The sequence below is a fragment of the Anser brachyrhynchus genome (assembly GCF_964034855.1).
Source record: "Anser brachyrhynchus genome assembly, chromosome: 3".
In the NCBI taxonomy this organism is placed as follows: Eukaryota; Metazoa; Chordata; class Aves; order Anseriformes; family Anatidae; genus Anser; species Anser brachyrhynchus.
In genome coordinates this window covers 120955257-120979151 of record NC_137696.1, presented here as the reverse complement: position 1 = coordinate 120979151, position 23895 = coordinate 120955257, and the positions used below count along the sequence as shown (strand labels likewise).

The 23895-nt window shown below is 37.0% G+C and overlaps 1 protein-coding gene across 3 annotated transcripts in view; it reads right to left on the bottom strand.

Annotated features, from left to right (window-relative positions):
• The window catches only part of SUPT3H (SPT3 homolog, SAGA and STAGA complex component), a 280720-nt gene that overhangs the window by 76400 nt on the left and 180425 nt on the right, over nt 1-23895 (bottom strand). For all 3 annotated transcript variants that reach the window (XM_080587425.1, XM_080587423.1, XM_080587424.1), the window contains exons 4-6: nt 17931-18017; nt 16675-16765; nt 14869-15005 (exon numbers count right to left, since the gene is read on the bottom strand). In XM_080587425.1, the coding sequence (XP_080443551.1) occupies nt 14869-15005; nt 16675-16765; nt 17931-18017 (315 nt within the window). The remainder of the gene's footprint in view (nt 1-14868; nt 15006-16674; nt 16766-17930; nt 18018-23895) is intronic.

Sequence of the window (23895 nt, the reverse complement as noted above, 5' to 3'; positions counted from 1 at the left end):
AATTTCACAATAACTCTTAAACTAATTACTTACATTTTAGTTTGTGTAAGAAGATGAACTGAAACATTTAGATCAAGCTTTACTGATACCTCATTTTAAAATAGAAAATTTTGAATTATTAATAAAAATTGCCAGATTTTTTTAGTTTGGTTCAGAATAGAGGAATATTTTGAGACTCTTTCAAGGCTGAAATTCAAAGTGAAACTTAGTGCCTTGTGAAAAACTATGTAAATATATACTGGCAGCTTTTAGTATCTAAAATGTGGATGTTCTGTACTAGTGAAACAACAGTTTCTTAACAGAACCCTTCCAATAAATCATATTTGATATAATCCCAGCTAATCTGTGGCAAAACAAACAAACTAAAATGTTGTTTTACGAGTCTTCATGAGTCAATCACCTTCAACAGAAGAAACAGGACCTATATATCCTCATCTCCTGCTCTGTAATACTGACAGTCCCCTCCATCCCTTACTGTTATCAACCCTTCATGTATTTTTAAAATGACAATAGTTTTGATGGGATTTTGTTTTTAATCCTGAGATTAGGGAGTGAGAGCAAAGAGCACCTACTGTATATGGATTCATTACCATAAGCTTTACTGATAGTTTATCCTGTTTCCTAATGAAAACAACAAAAAACCCACCGTGTCTCTATTAAAAAGCAATCAGATTTGCTATGCTGGTGACACTTTAAAGAGCACATTATGTGGGAAAACAAAATAAACATTTACCCTGGCAAATGAAAGTGAATTTGGGTTTTGACATACTTGGCAGGAAGGCAGAATTATATTCATGTCAAGTATGCAGAAAAGCTAATATAATATTTAAATATTTGCTTAACTAATATAGAATTTAAAACAACACATTAGAAGAAACATTTTTTGTGAAACATTTTAAAGTTTTTTAGTATAGGCTACTCCACAAAAGTAATATGCTCAGCTGAAATTTCAGACTTCTACAGCCTTTGTTGCACATTCCATTCACTTGTAAAGTGGTAAAGAGTCTTCGTATTCTACTGACAAGTCTCTACTTATATTTCCAAGACAAAGGCAGTTCTTATACTGATGGTTTAACTTGATAATGAATTTATGCAGCTTTTCAGAGAAACAGCCCTTGAGAATCAGAATCTTACAAATATTGATATAATGAGCTAATGTTAACACTATCTTAGCTAAACCCTACTTCTGTGGTTCAGTATTTTACCCATGCAATTGTTTTAAAACTCCTTTAATTTGCAACAGGACGTAATTCATTGAAGACAGACCTTTACATTGCTCAGAAAGTATCTGAATGCTGTATATCAATGACTGCTGAAATCCTCAACCAATTCTCAGCTCTAATTCGTAAATTGTGTAGTATGAACGGAGCGCCACAGACCTCCACTTTTACACATTCTGATAAGCCTGTTAGATAGAGCGATGCTGGGTGTTGTTTTAGCTCCAAGAGAATTTAGATGCACTGTCTAAATATGTGGCTATTGGACTTTCCTTTAGAGGAGTAAATCTAAATTTATACTAGCTGTATATATCCGCAAAATCAAATTTGCCAGTGTATCACAATTATAAATGATGATGAAATTTGATGTACAATTTTATGAATTGCTAAGAGTATTTTAAAAGATTTCTTTTAAGAAAAGACTTAGCTTATCTTTTTAATTTGGAGAGAGATGAATAATTAGAAAATATTTCGAAACATTCTAAATTGCTTACATAAGGAAACATAATAATTAAAACCATCATCACTCTTTATTGTAACTCTATGTTTTAGAAATATGACATTTTAAAGTCTCTTCAAAATAATTCATTCAAATGTATCTGATTTGCAAATTCAATTATGCACTATTAAACCAACTGCTAAGATCTTCAGTTCTCCTAAATCAGCACAGCTCCTCTGAGTCCCATCATAAGACAGAAACTACTGTTTATTTCACATCAGTAACTTAAAAGGGATAGAAAGAGTGTTCACACCATAAGACATAAACAAAAAGGTCTAGTTTGGGGAATTTGACTTTCAATGTTCTTCATTTGCAGTGCAAATTGCTGTGCTGCATTAGTAATAACTACGCACATAGTACCCATTCAGCCAGCCAGCCTGTTACAGAAACAAATATAACAAGAGACTCTTCCCCGCACATAGTCTTAAAATTGGTTGCAATCAAAACTATACTTTCCAAGAACTTTAGCACAGTCCAATTCTACATGCCAAATTTTCAGACATTTACAAAGGAAGAAAATACAAAACATTTTTAAATACAGAAAAAAAATATTATTATTTGTATTTTACTTTTATTCTATGTTTAGTCAAATTATTTTAAAAGTTAGAAAGGTCTGAAATCAAGAGCTTAGCAACAGATAGCCCAGAATCCTACTACCAGGATAATCTCCTGAAAAGAAAGACATGGCTCAAATTCCCATTCAAAATCAGGTATAAAGATTTTGATTATAGGCCATAGTCCAAGCTCATATTCTTATTTCTGGGCATTTACAGTTATGTAAATTTAAACTCAAAATGAAAATAACTTATTTTTCTCCATGTTGAAACCATTTCATCTCCTTTTATGTCGATTTTGTTATAGGTTTAGACTGACTGAAATGTAAGGGTTAAGGTTTTTCTTTAGTGGAGGGTAAATCAAAGATCTACAGGGACAAAATAAATAAATAAATAAATAAAATCGCATAGCCCCAGTCACAGAATAATGGAAAACCACCTTAATTTCAAAAATATTTTAGCTAACAACGAAATCTAACTGGGATGTAAAGAAAAATACCTTTAATAAAGAGATTTTGAAGTGTAGGAAGGTTAAAGTCTATTCAGTGTTAAACGTGCTTGAAGCAGAGTACCGTTAACTACCACAGTTTGGCATCGATTACTCAACTGTGCTTATAGAAGTTGCTGTAGCTTCTCATGCCATCATATACACAGTGGGAGAAAATTTACTCTTTACTGGTGGCTGCTCAGCTTTCTTAGGATTTCTGAGTTTTTCTGACATTTTTCAAGTTACATCTCGTATTCATCAAACGTCTGATCAGCATTTTTGTCTCTTTCTTTAAAATATAACATAGGGTAACAAGGTTAGCAATCATCTCGCTTATATATTTCTTCAAATACTGGAACTAGAATTTAGATCTCCAGCCCTGAGGTACATGAAGAGTTAACTCCCATTTTAAGAAGGGTGTGATTAGTAGCTGGAGATCTGCTTGAGTTCAGTACATCTGAAGATGCTATTACAATTTTCAGATATAAAATAATTAGCTGATGATATGAGCTGACAGCTAATACATCTAAAGTAAACACAAAAAAATTATTTCCAAGCGGATGTAGAGTATGTGTTCCGTTTCTAAGCTGTTTGATATGGTGTTTGTAAGGAGCTAGGATTCGATACCAGATGCTGTATGTTCTACAAGCTTTTTCTGCAGATGTCTGCAGCCTGAGAAAATCAACAGTGCTTTGAATAACACTCCTAGTAAAAGCATCTTCTTGTCAGAGTCACTGTATGATATAGGATATGAATCCCACACAAGTGGATGAACTGATTTTAAATAATACCATCTGACAATGGTAGAAAAAATTCCTAGTAGGTCTGACAAAGTCGTGGAAATGGCTGTTAGCCTTGGGAAATAAAATCCAGCCCCCTGACAAAGATTACCCATCCTTCTTTCGTTTGATCAAATGGAAAACCAAATTTAGTGATTGCTTCCTTAGTTCCATAGGCAAAGTTTCAACAGCACTTAACACCGCCACCAAAGAGTCCCTGTCTTTGCCCCTTCTGCATGCCACTCAAAAGAAGAGTCTGGAAAAAAATGCTTAAGAATTATTGGAGAATAAAATCTATGCATCTTAATGTGTTTTTGATGTTATCAATTCATGCTGTTTTCTTGCCGTTGCTTTTAATGAAGTTTCTTTTAGAACACTGAAAGAAAATCAACTGAAGTCTCAAGTACAGTATACGTGAGACAGATGCCAAGCAAATACTAAAAGCCTGCCGCTACCTGTATACGAAAGCAAAAAGAGCTACATCTTAAGCCATAAATCCACAGGTTCAAATGACAACGCTTTTTCACTCAAAAATAAAACCTGTGGCTCCCTACCTGATAAAAATTCACATAAATCCATTTCTCAGATTTACTCTCTATACAAAATCAGGATTTTTTCTAGCAATAATATTGTGGTCCTGTCTTCCCTGAAAATATAGGTCTGGTTTTAGATGCACTTCGCCAGTCTAAAGGGGTGACACGGCCTAATTCTTTCCACTTTAAAGTTAACTAACTGTAAACCCCAGGCCACAAAAGGGTCAAATGCTAATCTGAAGAGTATTAAAAGATTAAACTCTGCATGTTCAACTCCATGAGGAATTTATGTAAGGTAGCTACCTGAAAAAGAGAACTGTTCCCGTTTTTCTGAGTACCCCAATTAAAATAACCTCTTCTGATTTAATTTGTGAAAGTGTTTAATTGTCTAGGTATCTTCAATTTCAATCAAAGATGGTAGAGCAAAATGAAAGAAAGGAAAGGAAATACAGTTTTAAGTTTGGGGGGCAAAAGATACAAGCAACTCATACTAACAGCATTATGCTCTCTTCCGCAGAGTTAATAAACTATGCCAGGTTATTACCTCTGCTGCGCTGCTGGGAATGTTGTGGGTCTGTTTTTAGTGGATTGGGTAAGTATGCGTCTCACATTTTGCAACATGTAGAGCTTAATTACATTACTCTACCATTTCAACAGACACTTAAAATGCTTAAATCTTACTGCTTCTGATTCCATAGCCGCTACACATGTGTGAAGCTATCACTGAATGCAATTTTGCACAGCAGCCAGATCATATTCTTACGGAAGAATACAGCAAGCAACATTATAGATAAAATAAACCACAAGACTGAGACAAAATGAAAGACAGAAAACCCTGTTCCTTGTATACATAAAAAGTCTATTCCAGGAAATACCAGCAGTTACAGATTACAGAAAGTGCAGAAGCTGGAAAGTCCAATTATATGCTACCTAGATTTTTAAACAGTTTTTAGAAATTTGAGATGGTTTATCATTTCTATGTTTTATAAAAGCTCTTATATTTCTACCTCACCTGCCGTTTTAATATCTTAAATGGGAAACTTCAGAATAGAATCATAGAATGGTAGAATAATTTACACTGGAAAAATCTTGGGACCTTTTCAGAGATCTCTAGTTCAACTCTCTGCTCAAAACAGGTCCAGTTAGATCAAGTGGCTCAGAACCAGTCACAATTGGGATATCTCTTAGTTGGAGATATTCTGCAAGTCTCCAAGTTCCTCATTTCTCTGACCCGGGAAGTGGTAGAGTTGCCATGCCTTGAAGTATTTAAGAGATGTGTGGACCTGATGGTTAGGGACATGGTTTAGTGGTGGACTTGGTAGTGTCTGGTCGGTGGTTGGCCCAGATGATCTTAAAAGTCTTTTCTAATCTAAATGAATCTATGATTCGTTCTTTTACCTCGTCTTATCACCAGCAATAAAATTTCCCTTTAGCCTTCTCATCTTCAGACTGAACAAGTCCAAGTCTTAGCCTTTTGTCATATGTCAGGTGCTCCAGCACCCAAAGCTTCTTTGCGATCTTTTGCCAGACTTGCTTTGGTTTGTCACAGTCCTTCTTGTACTTAGGAGCACAACACTGGACGCAGATTCTGGATGCACATCTCCATTTAGCCCAGGCTCCAACAGTAGCTAGCCATGGAGGTTTAGGAAATAGTATAACTAGAAGTTATAATAATTCTTACAATAATTCTTATAATAATTCTTTCCCTGAATAGTCACACAAGCAGCTGGTGATCTCTGGCTCAAGCACTTCTTTAACCAAATGCAGTGCCTTTGTATTCAGTAGCCTTCAATATTTTTTTTTTCCCTGATTCACTTGTGCAATTCAATAGTTCTGAGCTCATTTGAGCTACATTTAGCTGGAATGCAGCCTGAAAATGCCTTTCAATGCTCCTCTATCTTGTCTGTATGCTACAGCCTGTGGATGTAGAGGCTGTTACGACACATAGCATGACCATTCTGGTAGCACAGGGTAAATGCCAATGTAAAAGACAGAGATCCTTAGTAATTCTGAAGAAGGTATTGGCAAGGTTGGTCCATGAGCATGATTAAAAGTAGGTTTCAGCTCCTGGCTGGAGTCTGATACTGGGAAAGACATCATCATTCCCTTAGCAAAGATACAGAATGAGGACAGGACAAAAAGTGCTTTTCTCTACTGTATCTGTAATGTCCAGAAATAGCAGATAAATTAAATCACAGTTGGCACTACCTTAGGTCAAGAGGCATACCTCAGCCTCCTGTGGATGAGTCAGGAAAACAACCTTTCTGTGACATTGGCTTGTGAATGTTCTCACCTAGCTGTTAAATCCAGGATGGCTCTTGGAGCTCTCCCTCTTCTGTAGCAGTTGAAATAGAAGAACTCCATTAAAATCCCATACTATTCCTCTACTGTCTTCGGTTGTGGAAAGAGCTTATTCCTTTCCAATGAAGGCTTTTTGCAATATGAATCCTTGAAGGGAAGGAGACAGTAACCTGGGAGCACACAATGCAGCTTGGTCAAACAACTGCCCTGACACTGGCCAGCGGTCCAAAACTGAGGCCCACAACTGAAGAGAATCCAACGTAGGGCCACCAAGATGACCAAGGGCCCGGAGCCCCCGTGCTGTGAGGAGAGGCTGCGAGAGCTGGGGCTGCTCGGCCTGGAGCAGAGGAGGCTCCGGGGGAGCTCCCCCATGGCCGTCAGGACCCGCGGGGAGGTGCGGAGAGGCCGGAGCCGGGCTCTGCTCGGCGGTGCCCAGGGCCGGGCCCAGAGGCCCCGGGCCCAGCCCGGAGCCCCGGCGGTTCCCCCTGCCCCTCAGGCAGCACTGCTGGGCCGGGCGGGTGCCGGAGCCCTGGCACAGGCTGCCCCGAGAGGGGCCGGGGGCTGCTCCTTGGAGAGCTCCCCGAGCCCAGGGCCGTGGGGCTGGGCACCCTGCTGGGGCAGGGGGGGACAGGGGCACCCAGGGGTCCCCTTCAACCTCAACCATTCTTTGATTCTATGTACCTCAGAAATACTAATCATTATCAGCACGGATTTGTTTAATTGCTTTAAATCATGACAGCAATTTCAATGCCCTGCTGCCAATGGCACCTTTGTCAGACTTCAACATCAGTCCTTGTTCCCAATTCTCCGAAGTTTACATAAACAGTAACTGTGTTGTAAGTACCAATATACGGTGACTAGTATATCTAAGCAACAAACCCGTTAAACACAAGATCACAAATAAACATAGTATTAAAATACACTTGGAGAATGTTTCTTTAGTCTTACATTTGGCTCCTAATCAAATGCTCTGTGGAAATACTGTTTAAATGTATGTGTGTCTACATTTAATTATAGATATAAATAATATATATATAAGGTTTCTTTCCAAAACTTAAGTTAAAACACAGTCATTTGGGTGTCAAAAATACAAAATACAACAGCCCAGAACCTTCCTCTTCCTAAGAAAAAGCAAACAGTGGCAAAAAAATACTCAAAGAACTAAAAGACAGAAAAGCAAAGAACACCTTGTCCTCCCAGCAAAACCGCCTACATTTGCAGTATGAGCAATGCTCACTAAAATGCTCTAAAACCAACAAAATTTTACCAGGACCCAAACAAATAGCACACTTCACGTAACCATAGCAATAAACCCCAATGTCAGAAAACCCTAATAATCCCAATAATTTGTAGCAGTGTAAGAAGTCTGTTGGTATTATTGGCTATAGCAAGAAACCTTTCCCTGTTGATAGGTTTTCCCAGCTCTGGCGAGAATGACATCATATTTGCAGACACATAGATAATAATGAAAAATGGTTTCTGTTTATTTTCTGTTTACTTTTAACCAATTCAGCCATTACCCAAGAGAAATAGTGTTTTCCCAGTATCCCAAACATTCCCAAGCAGTGTGTAATCATAGAAACCATTAATAGCAGCAGGCTTATTTTTACACTGGATAATGGTCACAAACACTTTGATGCCCAGACAGCCAATTTACATTCGAGACACTACTAGTTTTAGTATCTTTGCACTCATCTGGGAACACTGAACTGATATGGAGCAATTAATTTCCTCTATATTTGGATTCCTTACTTTGGTAGGATTTGTTTTGCCATATTGAAAAATATGAGAATAAAGGGATTTTTCTTGATTGATGTTCCATCTGTGCTCTTTTTAGTCTTTCCATCTATCTATACCAAAAGGAGACAGTAGACAGGGAACTGATGCTGACCTTACAGACTACTAGAGATCTTTGTCACACTCTTTTTTTTCATATCACCAAGATCAGGCTGCATACGTAGAACTGTTTCCTACAGAAGAAACCACCCTGAAGGCAACAGAACTTTTCCTAACATTTGATGAAATTCATGTAAATGTGACTTAAATGTTTTTGAACAAAAACAAATAAACCTAAAGCATTTTTCTCCCTTAACTAAGAAATGAACCTCCCCATGGATTGTTTCTCTCTCATTTCTGAGTACAAAAACAGGCCTAAATACCTAAAATGTTTTAGACAAGTACAGCAAGTGAAATTCAGCCCAACTTGTGGTAACGAAGCACAGAGCTGTCAAAGCAGGTTAAAGAAGGAGAATCCTGGCTTTTTTTTACAATGTCTCAGGAATCTAGTGTCTTTGGGCAGGAACTCTCCCGCTCCTGAGTACATCACAAACTCCTTTTCAAATTCAAGACAATCTCCTCTTTTTTTGGCCTGGACACACAGGTGAGAATGATACTGCTTTACTGCTTCACACTTAAGGCTGCAAATATTTAATCCATACAAAAGATATCATAAGATATAAGGCTTTTAATGGCATGGTTTCTCTTTCTGTGTCCCATCACTGGGATCCCTTAGCTTATTTTTGACAATGTTGGGTAAGGAACAAAGAAACTTATTCCTTATCTGTCTTACAGACAGATCTGTAAACAACACAAAAATGCATCGGAGTTTAAACCCGTATTCTCACGTGCACCTGAGCAGCCGTACATAACTCATTGGCATACTTCACACCAGTCTCCCAAAACTCAAGCCTTCTCCACTTCTAATACTTCTTGTCCTTCAGCCTCTACTCCCTACATCTGGCCAGGGTAGAAACAGAATGGTCACTCAGAAATTCCCTGCAAGATAAATACGTCCCAAGGAGCCTCAAGAGCTATGTAGCTTACTGTAGTGAACATACAAATATCTGATCAGCTGAATAGCTCTCCAGACTCCACTATCTGCACCGACTGGGTCTCCAGGAACTGTAGTGGAAAATGAGAAACTTAGATTATCTGCAAATATCCAAAAAAATTTAAACATTTTAATTTGTAGCTGAATCCTATCCTACTCTTTTAGAGATTGTAACTGTTAAATTCTAAGTAGGCTGAGTACTTGTAAATTGTGATTCTAAAAAATTAATAAATTATTAGATTTAAGCACTGTATCATGAGATGAAAGTCACCCCCTCAACCAAATGCCAAGATTCTGTCCCAAAAGATAGCTTATATCAAGAATAATCTGAAAACAGTATGAAAGTTAAAAATAATCCTTTCTGGAGAAACAGAAAAATAAGTTTATCATTAAAAAAATTATATATCAAGAAAGATGTGCTCTGAGAAACAATGCCCTCATGCTTTGTAACATAAAACTTCTTAGTTTGTCTTCTCGCATGCAGTTTCTATTAAGTATGTGTTGTATGTACTACAGCACTAAGCTTTCCATATGGGCTTTAAATCAAATTCCAGTTTGTTATTGATACACCCTGCATGAACAGATACTCCCTAAAGAGTAATGACCCCACACAGCACTTACACTGGCATAATTTTTGTCAGTGAAATGAGCACAGTAGTAGTAGAAAAGGCCTCAAAGCTCTTTCTAAATCACTTCCTGCTTATTTTCTTTGTACATCTTTTCTAAATTAGTACAATGAATCTGAGTAGTTCAACACCATCTTTTGGATCCTCCCTGAACATAAGCACTCACAGGCTTTTGTTTGTTTGCTTTTTGATTATACCACTACATAGGTTTTGTTTTCTCAACTAAAAAATGTCGGGTCCATACCCTAGCTCCAAGCAATGGAGCATCCTGTGTCCTGTACCTGCTCTCCAAACCCTCCAAAGAAAGTGGCCATACCAAAACCATGCCATGGCAATATCTGGCCCAGTCTAACTCCCAAACTGTGCCCAGGAATTCTTTGGGACAGTGCTACTCAGCCTAGGTCAAAGTGTGACCACTTGAAACTTACTATAGAAGATCATATTCCAGTAGGAAGGAATCTTCTTGGTCACTGTCTAATTTACTATTACAGATGTAAATAAATGCCAACTCTACTTTGTGTCCTTGACTGAAACAGGGTTGACTTCCAGAGTATTATTCCTTGCATCCCAAGGTGCATTTAGGTGTATTTCATTGACTTGTGTAGGTACAAATTTATCATGTCTGAACACAGATTAAATTCTAACGGAGCAATTGAACTTCATGTGAATGAAGGATACATTCCAAACACGTATCTACACTTTATTGCACCCTATTGTATTTTGCACATAGCCCACTTCATTTCTGTGAACTTTGTACACATTCCCATTAACAGAAACATACTACCGAACAGTATTGGCAAAATCACATCCACAATGAACTTCCAAGAACAGTAATGTGTAGCTGTAGTTTTTAAATATCTAACATATAATTCATAGGTCAACATGCATTAAAGAGCCAAAAGCTTCTGCCAATCTCTTTCGGTAGGGATGTAGCTTAGTTTTACCTTTTGCTGTCATCTAGCTTGCTTTCAAGGTATTATAATCTTCTAGTGAGGTTATTTTCCCTGTGCTGTTTATTCAAACTTGCAATGTACTATGAAAGCATTATGGTAGCTACTGCAACTGAATTATTGCCATATAACATCTGAGTGTTGGAAATATATCCCTAAACTAGCAGTCAGAGTGACAGATGAATGGTGTTTCTTTTAGTCCTAGGGGAACAAAACTGAAATAGAGCATTCACAGTGTGATGCTCTAAGCATTCCTTTGTATGGCAGTTCAGATTTCTGATGGGAAATTTTTTTCGTAGTGGGGGAGGTATTGGCACCATAAAACAGATGATAAAAAATGGACATTTACAGACTGAGATAGAAGTCAGCTTTGCCATTAAGTTGACTGAAGTTTTAAAATACCTCTGCTTGATTTTAATAATAGGGCATAGTAAATTTGATAAAGGCTGTCATAGAAAAATTGAGCAGAACTGGAGTTATCATTCAAAAAATCACAGCCAAAGCTGCGGCTTGTTTTAGTACGGACAGGTCACCTGAGAGATTCAGAGTAGCAACATAAGACCACAAAAACCCAAACCTGCATCTCTACCCAAACTGCACAAAAAGGAAAAATGCAACAATCTTAAATGAACATACACCTTCTCATCGCTCTGATTCAGCCATAGCCCACAGGAATCCCAATTCTCTTGAACTGATTTTTATGACAGAGAAAAGCAAAATTGCAATCCACTTGGAATGTTTTATTTTTTGTAGATTCGGCCATAGAAGGCAAAAGAATGGAAATTAAATCCCTGAGCACTAGCAACCCTGGATATTCCAAAGTGAAGCAGAAAGGAGACACTAACCTGTACAATAAAAAAGGGATGCTAGGTAGACCACCTTTATGTGCATTATTCTCAAGAGATGGTCACCTGTTATGAAGACAGCTTCTATGATCTCCTTCATATACACAGTCTAACTACATCTATGGACCAGAATATTTTATTTCATCTACAACTTTTCTTGCTTGGAGGAGCAGCATATCACTGGTGTTTTACTGCTGTCTTAGGAGGGCAAACTACTTGCTGTTATGAAGTGAGATAGTACAGCTTTTATTTTTGTTTGGTTTTGCCAGTACAGTTGGCTGATTTATTACTATTCATTGCTGTTATTGAAGTTTTTCTAATGAGTCATCTGATCACAATATATTGACAACATAATCATGCATTATGGCAAAGAATGTGGATTTTATTCTTAACTTCTGCCTTGTATTTTAAGACTAATTGTCTTTCCTTTGTATATTGCTATTATTACTGTTTCCGAAACAGTCCCTTCACTTCAAATTAAAGCCACAGGATGCATCAGTAAGTGCAAAAGTGCATCAGTAATCCTAGAAGAATGTCCTTTCCTTGTAATATGACAGTGGGTGTTTTTCAGTCAAAACTGTAGAATTTTACATTCTCCTTTTTAATGTTTGAAAGTGGCTTGGAGCTTTGCTTACTCCTCCATGGTACAGGAAATAGACCTCACAAAACTGCAAGCACTCCCATGAAGTTTTAGGTCTCATTTTATAAAATGTTTTAAAAGAAATAAGTATAAACAATATTTGCTTTTTGTATCATAACTGAAACCATACTGCTAAACAATCATATCCTGTTTAGCCCATAATGACATCAGAAATATATGTTTATCATCTGCTCTGGACAACTTAGCATGATTTTGGCCCAAGGCAAAGTGGAACTGAAATCATTTGCAGTTGTCCAAACCAAGATAACCACACATTTCTGAGGTAATTGATACCTAAAAGGAACATTGCCTTTAGATCACAGCTCATGATTTAAGTATACTAATTCCTTAAAGAACGTTGTTAGAATTTTTAAAGTGTCTATTGGATTTCCTCCAAAACTTAGCATGGATTAAACATAATCTACTGCACAAAGTAAGTAAGATACACTAGATTAGCCCATCCACTAACAACTCTTCCTTTAGGACTGGATCACATTTCCCACTATATTTGATTCCTTTCTACCCACCTCAAAGTGACAACAAAATCCAAAACAAAACAAAGCCAAAAATATATTAAACGTTTGGAGTAGCATGTCTCAAGCAATGTTTCATGTTTTGTCACTGAAAAACTAATAAGAAAGAAAATCCACAGTACTGACTTCATACATGTATATAATTTATGGATCTATTCTAAAATAAGTAGATCTTGATTTTTTTTAAACATGGAAACAGATCAAGGTTTCACAAAATGTAATAAAGTAAAATAATAGAGAGAAGAATTGCTTTTAAATATAGATATCCTACAGCTCATGAATTATAGTCAAGTGAAGAAAAACAAGATGTGTAATCAGATGAAAGAGAAGTATTTGATTACAGCAATGCATTCTTTGACAGACAAACAGAAAGTAAGTGAGATATATCCTTGTCTGGGACAAGGAACTTCATATTTCTAATCACTTGTATAGTTTTTTAAACTTAAAAAAAAAAAAAGTTATACTGGAATGAGAAAAGAGAATGTAAAGAATAGCAGAAGGTTAAGCACATAACAAACTCATTCAAAACAGTGCTGTTATGTATTTTTGTGCATATGAGCTCAAAGGATGTGCCTGCATTTATGCAAAACATAACATTTTGCACAAATAAATATGTATGAAAGCAAAGCAAAGAAAAGAAAGAACCAGTTTCCAAAACACAAACAGTGGTTGGGAACAACTGCTCTACAACACTGATTCTCAGCTGCAGACAAATGAGACTTGTTCCTAACCAAATGCTAAGAGAGAATAGGTTCTTGATTAGATTTTGAGTAACCGTAATGGGGAGAAGGAAAGGAAAACATGACTGGGTAAGTCCCAGAGAGAGCAGGATAAAAATCAGGTTATTTCTTACTCAGGATTTTCCATGAATCCTTAAAGTGAAATGTGGCCTAAATAGGCAAATATTAAATAGACAAATATTATGGAATGCATCAGCCACCTCATCACAGAAAAGTACCCAACTTCTGGTGCTGAAAGGGCATAAAAAGCACTCTAAAAACAGAAAGTTTCCAGCAGCCATGCATCCTACACCTCTGACTAAAAACTATGGAAATTGGCTCAAGCACTAGTGTGTAATTGTAAGCAGACATTCTGCACCATTTTGCCCTCGACCACAAGTTGCCCACACAAGACATGAGCAGGAACTGGGCAAGAACGGGGGCTGTGAAGCGTTTTCCATATTCACTATGGACAGGGCCAGCCTGTTCTGGGTGGAAAGAAAATTGAACCATAGGAGCCCAAGCTAGCCAACGTCACCTGCCTTCAGGGCCAGAGAACTGACCCTGGCCCACTTATTAATTAGTCCAGATACACACTTTGGGTTTTTTTAATACTTCAAAGTAAGCGACATTCTAGAAGATGCTCCATAAATAGGGATCATAAGGTCCATGTAGCAACTTCCTGTGGACATGGTGCCTTATGATAGTATAGCTAAACCTCCGTGAAACCAAGCAAAACTGGTATCAAAACCATTATCGCAGACTTCCATGCTAACACAGCTACATTGCTTCTTGATCCCAGCTAGCTTTTTAAGAGTGATATGGTACTGCATTCTGTAATGTAGACACAATTTTTCATATGTACGTAGATCAGAAAATAGGACTTGAAAGTGAGAGGGAGAGAAGAGCATTTACTGAAGTGTGTTTGCATGGAATATTGTTCATTTTTTCCGAAAACTGTATTATATGACAAGAATCTTCAACTTCTATCTAGGCATAAATTTCTAATGAGAGGAAGAATGAAAAATAGAAGAAATTGTGAAAAATACATGTGAAATGTTTTTAAATAGAATCTGCTTTCTGCAGAAAGGAAATACAAATACACGGCAGACAGAAAGATCCATAACTACCCTTTCATAATCTTCCTTCTCAGCATGTGTGCTTAGATATCAGGAAACATTTGAAGGAATAGGAAAAATATGGAAATAGGATTCCTTTAGACCATCTGGGCAAAAAGAAAAAACATAACAATGACACAATATGCAGCACAAAAAAGGCATCAGACCAGCATGATGTATGAACTATTTCACAGTTTTCTCTGCTGGAGATGGATATCAGTAAAACAAAAGAATTACCTCCATCCGCTCTTGCTTAACATCATCAATCTCATCATCTTCAAACATGGCTAAGAGCTCTCCTGTCTGGTCAATGGAGTTGAGAAAGTCTTGAGCAAGCTTCTGCCGTTTGTTGGTGCTGTTGCTGTTGAATTTGTCTGAACAAAGATAAACAAAGAACAACAAACCTAAATTATTTGGCTACTGCAAACATCTACCAATGTCCCTAGAAGGGACATTTTTTAGAACTAGATGCACTATACAGAAGAGGCCTGTTCTTACTGTCCTCCCCACACACATTGTGCTACCTGACCAAGGTGATGCTCCTGCTGTGCTCCAGGAGCACTGTAGTAAAAAGTCCCCTTCAGTGTTTCCTAGTACAACCTAATGCTTTTGGTGATCTAGAAAAACCTAGTCTACTGTTCATGTATTGTTATTTTGCACTGAAGAACCCACAGTGCTGCAGAAGAAACCACTACTCCTTGTTTGCATAAAAACTCACTTGTACAATATAACATATGGAGGAAACACAATTTCTCATAAGCACACAGAACACCAGAATACACAAATTACCTACAACCTAAAGCAAATCATAACACAGGCATTAAGATACATCTCCACAGGTGATGGACCACTGCTCAACAGTAAAGCCTGGGCAAGGTGATTGATCTCTGTTGTTCTCAACAAGGTGACAGCTATAAAGACACTAGATTCACAAGACAAAATTGATGGCTTCAGTTACCAAAGCCTAACAGAAATTGCAATCTTTAATTCCCAGATGAAACGTGTTTAGGAAGCTTTTCATGAGCATCTAAATGATTTAGGAAAATTGTTTATTTGTTTTAACTGGTGACACAAACTTTACCAGTACAAATAAAGCTGTCAGGTAGGAAGCTATACTGCCAGATTGCTTGCATGAAACAATATACGTACATGTTTTGTGAAAATAAAATGCCACAGGCAAATTAAATCTCAAATGAGTTGACAAAAACTTATCTACACATTGACTAAGTTAAAGTAAGAAGTACAATGTTAGCCTAACATCAGTGTGGATGCTCAGAGGAACTAAACACAAGGAATTCATTGTAAGGAGAAAAAAAATGAAAAGGCTCTGAGAAAGGAAATAAGTTAAATACAAAAGGGTTGTATGGACATTGCTGGATACTGTAATAAAAATATGGCAAGATTTAGATTTACTGTGATAAGTTTTAATTTTGAATGCTTCTGTTAATATAAAGCAATAGAACTTCACTTCAGTGGCATAAATTTATACCAGCAAATGCAATGATACCAATTAATACTTTTCTTAATTCAAAGAGCTTTGCCTTTAAATGCATTGGTTATTAAAAACTGAAACTTCATCACGGAATGGGAAACAAAAGTGTTTCCCAGTCTTTAAATGACATATTTGAAGTATAAAATGTTCAACAATACCAAAATCAAGGCAGGTCCTTTTAAATGACTTCAGGTTGTGGTATATTTTGTAAAACATGACAAAAGCTTCTGATAATTATTTAACAAATGTCCATTCAATTGCAGCTCCCCCTTGCACACGGTAGCTGACACATTTAAATTGCACATGCTGAAATCAATTAGCCCTTTAATCAGCACCTATTTCTTAACTTCAACAGTTATAACATTAAGCAGTGTTAGTTATCATTTGGATAGTAGATGAAAAAACTGAACTTTGAAGCAAATGGAAAAGCTAAATTACTATGAAATCATCAATTTTTGCTTGTATAAATATTAGACATTAATACTTTGCATTGAGCTGTTCTGGGCATTTATAAAGTATCAGCCCCCTCCCAAATTAAGTAGTTTTTCTACCTTCAATGATGTCATCTTCTTCTATGCCTTTGACAATTTTAGATTTGTAGTCTCGAAAAAACATGTACTTCAGTAGCCTTCTAAGCTTTTTCTATGAGAAAAAAAAAAAGATATTAGTTTGTATTATATAGAATTATTTTTTATTTAGACTAACCTTATAACACAAATATGCAAATATATAATATGATACTCAGTAAATACATATTTTTATAATGTTCATAATTCCTAATTCTGCAGAAAATCCATATATAGCAAGTACAACAAGGTACTTATTTAAGCTCCTTGGTACCTTCTTTGCCAACTGTGAGAAAGCAGTGAGTTTCACTTTCAGAAAGCTGACATTAAGGCTTCATTAGGGCACTCCAAAATCTTTGCTTTGTTTGGAAATTCAAACCTACAAATGCATACTTCCATGACATTTGATGTCCATATTACCCACTATTTCCAATATACCCTTACTTATCATGTCAGATAAAGTAATGGCAATTGGTTTTCATGTTTTAGGGTTGTATTTATTTTGATATGTTTTTGGTCATTTAGTTTCACCTATCAAACAAGGAAAGAAAAACACAAGTGGGGTAGAAAGCCGGGGGGGAGGGGTGGGACAAGAAAAGGAGACAGAGGAAGAAGGAATAATGTTTACAAAAATAGCTAGTAAGTTTTTTGAATAATTCTGAAATTTGAAGAATGAAAATGACTTTAATGTTCTTGTAGAAAATGATTACTTTTAAATTATTCTATATATTTCACACAGAAAGTATGCCATACCTACATTTGGAGATTTTGGTGAGATACAGGAAGAATATTTAAAAGAAAAAGCAAGACAGGATTTACTGACAACGTAGACGAAGAAAATGTAATGATTGCACTGTTAGACACGACACCTGCATCTACACTCTGCATAAATAGGAAATTAGAATAATTGTTTTTTATAGACATAAAAGGAATATAAAAGATAAGGATCAATCTTTATACTGTTATTAAGAAATTGTTTTGAGCTCTAATGTATATTACCCACTCCAAATGCTAGTCAAAAAATCTACTTGTAATTGAAATTACTGGAAAAAAATGAGAATTAATTAACTTATTATGCAATTATTGTACTATGTAGAATAAAATACAGTTGCAGTGCAGCTGTACTTTTTAATGAAACTATTCATGAGCATGGACTCTTTTCATGTAGGTTAAACAAACACTTTAAAACAAGATAAGGAGCTTACTATGTAAAATAAGAAAATTCTGTCTTACTACTGTACCTTATCTTTGCGCATTAGGAAGAGGAGATCTTCAGCAGAGATGACTCGAGCTCCTCTCAGCTGAGAAACTTCGGCTGCTTGCTGTAACTAAAATAAACAAATAAATTAGGATGGCCATTTCTGTGTTAAAAAAAAACCAATCACTAGGTTTTTAAAATAAGTTCATATAATATTTTTGCATGGTAGTACATAGCAAAATAAAGCTATGCACTTAAATACAAGCTGGGACTCTCAAAGGTGTCACTCACTCTGCTCTTGTTAGTGGGAAAGGGAATAACAATTTTACGAAAAGACTGAAAGACTTTTGACAAATCTCAAGCAAAAGCTTTTTTGTTTATATTTAAAATGATCACTTTTGAAAAGCACTGCATTACTTTTTTTTTTTTTTCTTCCTTGAACCACATTAGCCGAGAAAATGAACATATAATTCTCTCAGGCAATGTAAAAATGCCAAATTCTTGCCATAGCACTTTATCTGCAACTGTGGAAGGATGGCTGATCCCTCTCACAATTTTTTAGAATAACAAATACTAATTTTAAACAGCTTACCTAAGTATTTTTGGAAAGAAACTCTATCTCACTTGACTTATCATTAGTACAAACCATACCCACATGAAGACGTTTTTAGGCATACTCTTATTTCATTTGAGAGAAAGAAAATGAATTGATAGGAACCACTGACTCTATTAAAATAATTGAAAAAACACCTATTGAGCAGATCCAGCCATTCAGATATGAAAAAGGTAAATTTCAAATGGGATTGAACGATGAATGCCCCCAAATTTTATGAATGGCAGCAAAACGAGCGTGAAGCAAAGAACTGTCCTCACCTCTATTGAGACGGTCACAATGGCCATGACTCTGAAGGCCCCAAACTGCTCAAATGTGCTATAAAGGGCAAAAATCTCTTTGGAAGGGACTGAGCACATCAGCCTTGGACCCAGCTTTCAGTAGGTGCAGGGCTGGTGACTTAGAGGAAGGTGGGCTCGCTTACACACAAACACATCACATCAGAGCAACCCAAGACTAGATACCAAACTTGCACAAGCTGATGCTTATCAAAGTGCTGGGCTAAGGTCAAACCCAAATTGGGAGAGAAGTCAATGGGATTTGCTCCTTCCCTAGCCTTTGGTGCCAGCTCAAGACGGTGCCGTAGAGTAGGTGGGATAGAAAGGATGCCTCACACCATGGAATTCGCCTTTTCCTCTAGGTTTAAAAACATTGTGCAAAAAGGTTGGATTTGGTCATTTCTTTGCTCTTGTCCTTGTTAACCATCTGATGGATGGACTGACTGTGAGCCCGGTACAAAAGTGACATCTTAAATTCTTGATATTAAAACTCATACACACTTGTAACATGATCAGTAAACAGAAAATTCATTTATTTTCAAATATCTCTATAGTCTTCTTTAAGAAATGCATGAATGCACCTGAAAATAATTTAAAGAAATCCTACCCCTCGTACTCACACTAGCAATGGTTTCACTCAGTATCACTGGCTGAATAAGTATATTATTAATCTGAGCTCCCATGCTGCTATGACTTGAAATAGGCCTATTCAGAAGTTAAAAAGATCAACAAAAACAGTAGCTGTTTCTAATATCCAAAGGAGGAGAGAGGGGGAAAGATTTTCTTTTTGGCAAGTGTTCAGTGGGCAAGAGATTCAGTCCATAAATCATAATACTGGACTACATTAATTTTTTTCCACACTAATCATATGCATACAAAATGTGAACTGTATCTAGTACGCACAACACAAAACATACTGCAGGAAGAGTTTCAGATTTTCCCCTTGAAACACTGTTGGCCCTTGCAGTCACAAAGACCAGAGAGATTTCAGGAATTCAGAAGTCACAGTAATATAATCTTACTTGAAACTCACTTGAAAAATGTAAGAATGTGAAAAATGATAGTTCTATTTTTTGGCATAAGCAAAACTGTTTCTTATTCTGATTAGTTTGAGGGCACACAGGCTACTTATATTTCTAACATAAAATATAAAGAGTTGGATAAAAATAAATTTTCCAAGAATGAGACAATATTCATCTCTGGTGTAAATCTATTGAAGTTAATGGATTTATGCCAAGGCTGACTTTGGTCCCACTAAGCTTAAAAGTATTAGAAAAACTGGCCTTGGCATGGTGATAACACAACGCAGCTCTTCCCAATATCAGATAAAACAATGGCAGAAATAGCCGCCATCAAAGTATGTTCTACTTTCCTAATGCATGGGGCTTTAAACTAATGGTTTAAACTGAAAAGAGGGGAGGTTTAGATTGGATATAAGGAAGAAATTCTTCACTCAGAGGGTGGTGAGGCATTCAAACAGGCTGCCCCGAGGAGCTGTGGATGCCCCATCCCTGGCAGTGCCCAAGGCCAGGCTGGATGGGGCTGGGGGCAGCCTGGGCTGGTGGGAGGTGTTGTACCTATGGCAGGGGGCTGGAACTGGATGGGCTTTAAGGTCCCTTCCAACCCAAAACATTCCATGATTTCTATAATTCTATATAGGACCATAACTGTAAGACATTAATTTTCTCGTTACATAATTCATATCAGTTAATTTCTCCATGCAGCTGAAATACCTTATTTTTCCAAATGATAAATACTTGACAATGTCATTTAAAGCAAAGATCGTGTGCAAGCTACTGGCAGGAATTCCCAGTGAAGTAAGGGGGATTAAGGATAGGAGGCCAAATTCACGTCCCATTTGCATCTAAGTAAATCCTGAATAACACTGTTTATTTTAATGGAGTTATTCTGGGCTAAACACAAGATCAAAATCTGGAATAATATTCTCAGTTTCTACCAAAACAATGAAAACTTTATTCTCACATTACCTCGACTTTTGCATCTATTTTATTTTAAGTAATGAACCCACAGCATTTAATTTCTTTGGCTTAAAGAAAGTAAAATAGGAAAATAATTACTTCCTGTACAGTTATAAAATATGGATTATTTATCCAAACAGACCATAATGAGTTCTGCATTGGTACACATATTTATCTGGGAAACCAGGATATGCTCAGGTAAATATGTATCCAGGCAATTAAAAAAAAATTACGTACCACACAGTCTAGGTTGGGGGGAAGATGTATTTATAGTTTTAACACACACATAATTGACTCATTCAAACCACAACATGAGTGCTTGGCTATAATTAGTATTATAACAAACTGTCTTATTTGACTGTCCCGGAGTTGCCATTAATATGCAATAAGCCCCGATTCCTTAATTTCCGGAGCTGAAGGCCTCATTGAGTCATTACCGCGGCTGTATTACGGGATGAAGGGGGACTTGAGGAAGCTGCACCAAAGAAACGATCCACTTTGGAGCACTTGAGCGTTCAGCATCACAGGAAAGCAATTTTCAGCTACGCGACCTCGATGTCCGTAGGTCTTTTGCTTCTGGCTGCAGTGGAAGCACTGCGGGCTCTTCCTTCACGAGCAGCGGGTCTACTGCCAGGGACTCCAAACGATGCTATCGGGGCTGTGGGAACTTTCCCCACCTGCTGTTACAGCCGCCCTTCTGGAAGAGCAACAGTGAAGACATGGCAAGAAGGTCCCACAAGTGCCCTTCTTCGAGCCTCAGCTCTGTTGAGCACCAGTCCCAGAACACGGGGCAGCAGCAGTTCCACCATACTCAGTGGCTTTTCCTAAATTTTTTTAATGACTAGTGTTATTTAGTGTGGAAAATATCTTATTTTGGATTATCTTGAAGAAGAGTCAGCAATCCAAATTACTTAGCTTCTTAAAGAAAACCAGGCTAAATTTCCCCATACCAGCAAACAATATTTCAGACCCTGGAGTCTGAATTTATTTTTTATTACAGCCAAATTATGAACCCCTAAAAGTGAAGTTTAAATAACGGAAGTGTTGAAATGACTTTCACTATAGGAGCACAAATAGCTCTGTTAATAATTAGGAGTTTATGAAAAATAAGTGTATTTTACAATTTTTCACATTACAAAGAAAGTAGTATATACAGTAACTATATTTTAAAGTCTAAGAAGAAATGGCTAGGGAATAATATTTTAAAATGTAATCACTGGTTTAATGACTTTATGAAGTTAACTTTCTTGGCAGGATGAACTGAAGTATGTTAACAGTCACCTTACGGCTATTTTCTTTTTGCAACTTTTGCAAATTATAGATTTGTTGAAAGGAGCATTCATTCTCCTATGACAGAAGCACAGTTACTTCAATGGCGCTGTCTGCTTTTTCTCCTAATTATTTTTTCTTCCCCTACCTCCAAAGTCAACAATCACTGATACTTCTACAAAAACGTTTTGACGGACAAACAGACAAAAAGCTGGAAAACAAACACACTACGTTGTGACATAATCCTTCCAGTTAAACTGTAGAATGGAGACAAAATGGTAATGTTTGCATGCCTTCAAGCTGCTGAGAGCCAAGAATAATGCTTCAAGAGCTATGATTTTGTTTTTATTGTAGAGGAAAATTAGAACACAGTTCACCTGGCTGAAAACTTCTCTGAGGCAGGAAGGTTGTTTTGTTATTAAATGTGCATTTAAATGCCTTTTTTTTTTCCCCCCAATCTTTTGTATATCAGAAGTATGCAACTATAAAAATACCAATAGAAATTCTGAGTTTAGGTACAGTGCCGTGAATGTATTCTAAGCCAAACGTCCCAATACTTCTTTGAAAGTAATTAAACATATGATTAAAATTTTTCATTTAAATATTTCCCTATAATTTCTCACATACATCTAGCTCTGACACCTGACCCTCTAATCCTGACATACGCAGGAAAAACACAAACTCTGTTCCCCCCAGGTCAGCACAGGGACAAGCTTTCTGCACTTCATGCATCCTGAGTGGGTAATCCCGTTACGGAGTCTATTAGAGCACTCTACAAGGCAATGATTTAGGATCACCATTCAAGGGTTAAACAGCAAGACTAAATCACCTCAAGCTGTCTAAAGCATAAAACCATCACCTGCAGATGAAAAGACAATCAATGTTGTTGTTGTTAGGTATGTTATCAAATCTAGGTATATTTTACTGAAGAGCATGTAATGCATCACCAGGTGACGATGAGTGACCTGAAGCAGATAAACCTTTGCATCCCATTTTGAGGCTTCAGCGGAGCATTTTCTTGCTCAATGTACAGTGAATTTTGGTACATACGGCTCATGAGGGTAAGAAAATGTCACTTCATATCCCGTGGTCATTCACTCCCTGAAATTCACAGAGAACTTGTTTTCAAGTGTGCCATTTGTTATATTTGTTCCTTCAAAATCAGTTCACCGTTTCATGTCTGAAGCATGCTCTACTGCCTCCTTCTAGCAGGTGGTTATGGCATTTGGCTTTTGGCTTGCAGTGGTCGGGCAGCCTGAAGAGCTGGGAGCTGCAAATAGAGATTTTGCAGCCCACTCTGAATACCCAAAGGATCTCCAGCAACAAGCAGGTTGGACCTATTGTCGACAGGTCCCACAACGGTGGGTTTGGCATTAAAGGTGACAAGCAGTTGGTATAAATCTAAAGTCAGACAGTCGAACTGTCGTGGGAGAAAACAGTCCTTTACTCAGATTGAAGTGCGATGAAGAAATGGTATTTTGTTTTTCTTCCCATTTATTTAAATTAAACATCTAGTATAATTTTGACACTACAATCTCTCTTCATTCTACTGACAACCCACATACTTATATTTTTTATATAAAAAGTTGGAGGTTTTTTTTTTCCTGTGTGTTTATTTATTTATTTATTTATTTGTGGCTGGATCTTGTTTTTGTTTTTGCCTTTTTCTTTTTTAAAGCAACACAGTCAGTATCAGGCACTCGTATGGAGTGCGAGTAGCAAGAGCAGAGCACGCTTCACTTTGCTGTTTGAGCTGATGTTCTCCATGTGTCAAACATGAGCCTTCTAAGCACATAAAAATAAAAGACAGAGACAAGAAAAATGTACACAGCTTTTAGAAAACTGCCCAGCCTCTGCCCATGGGATGGA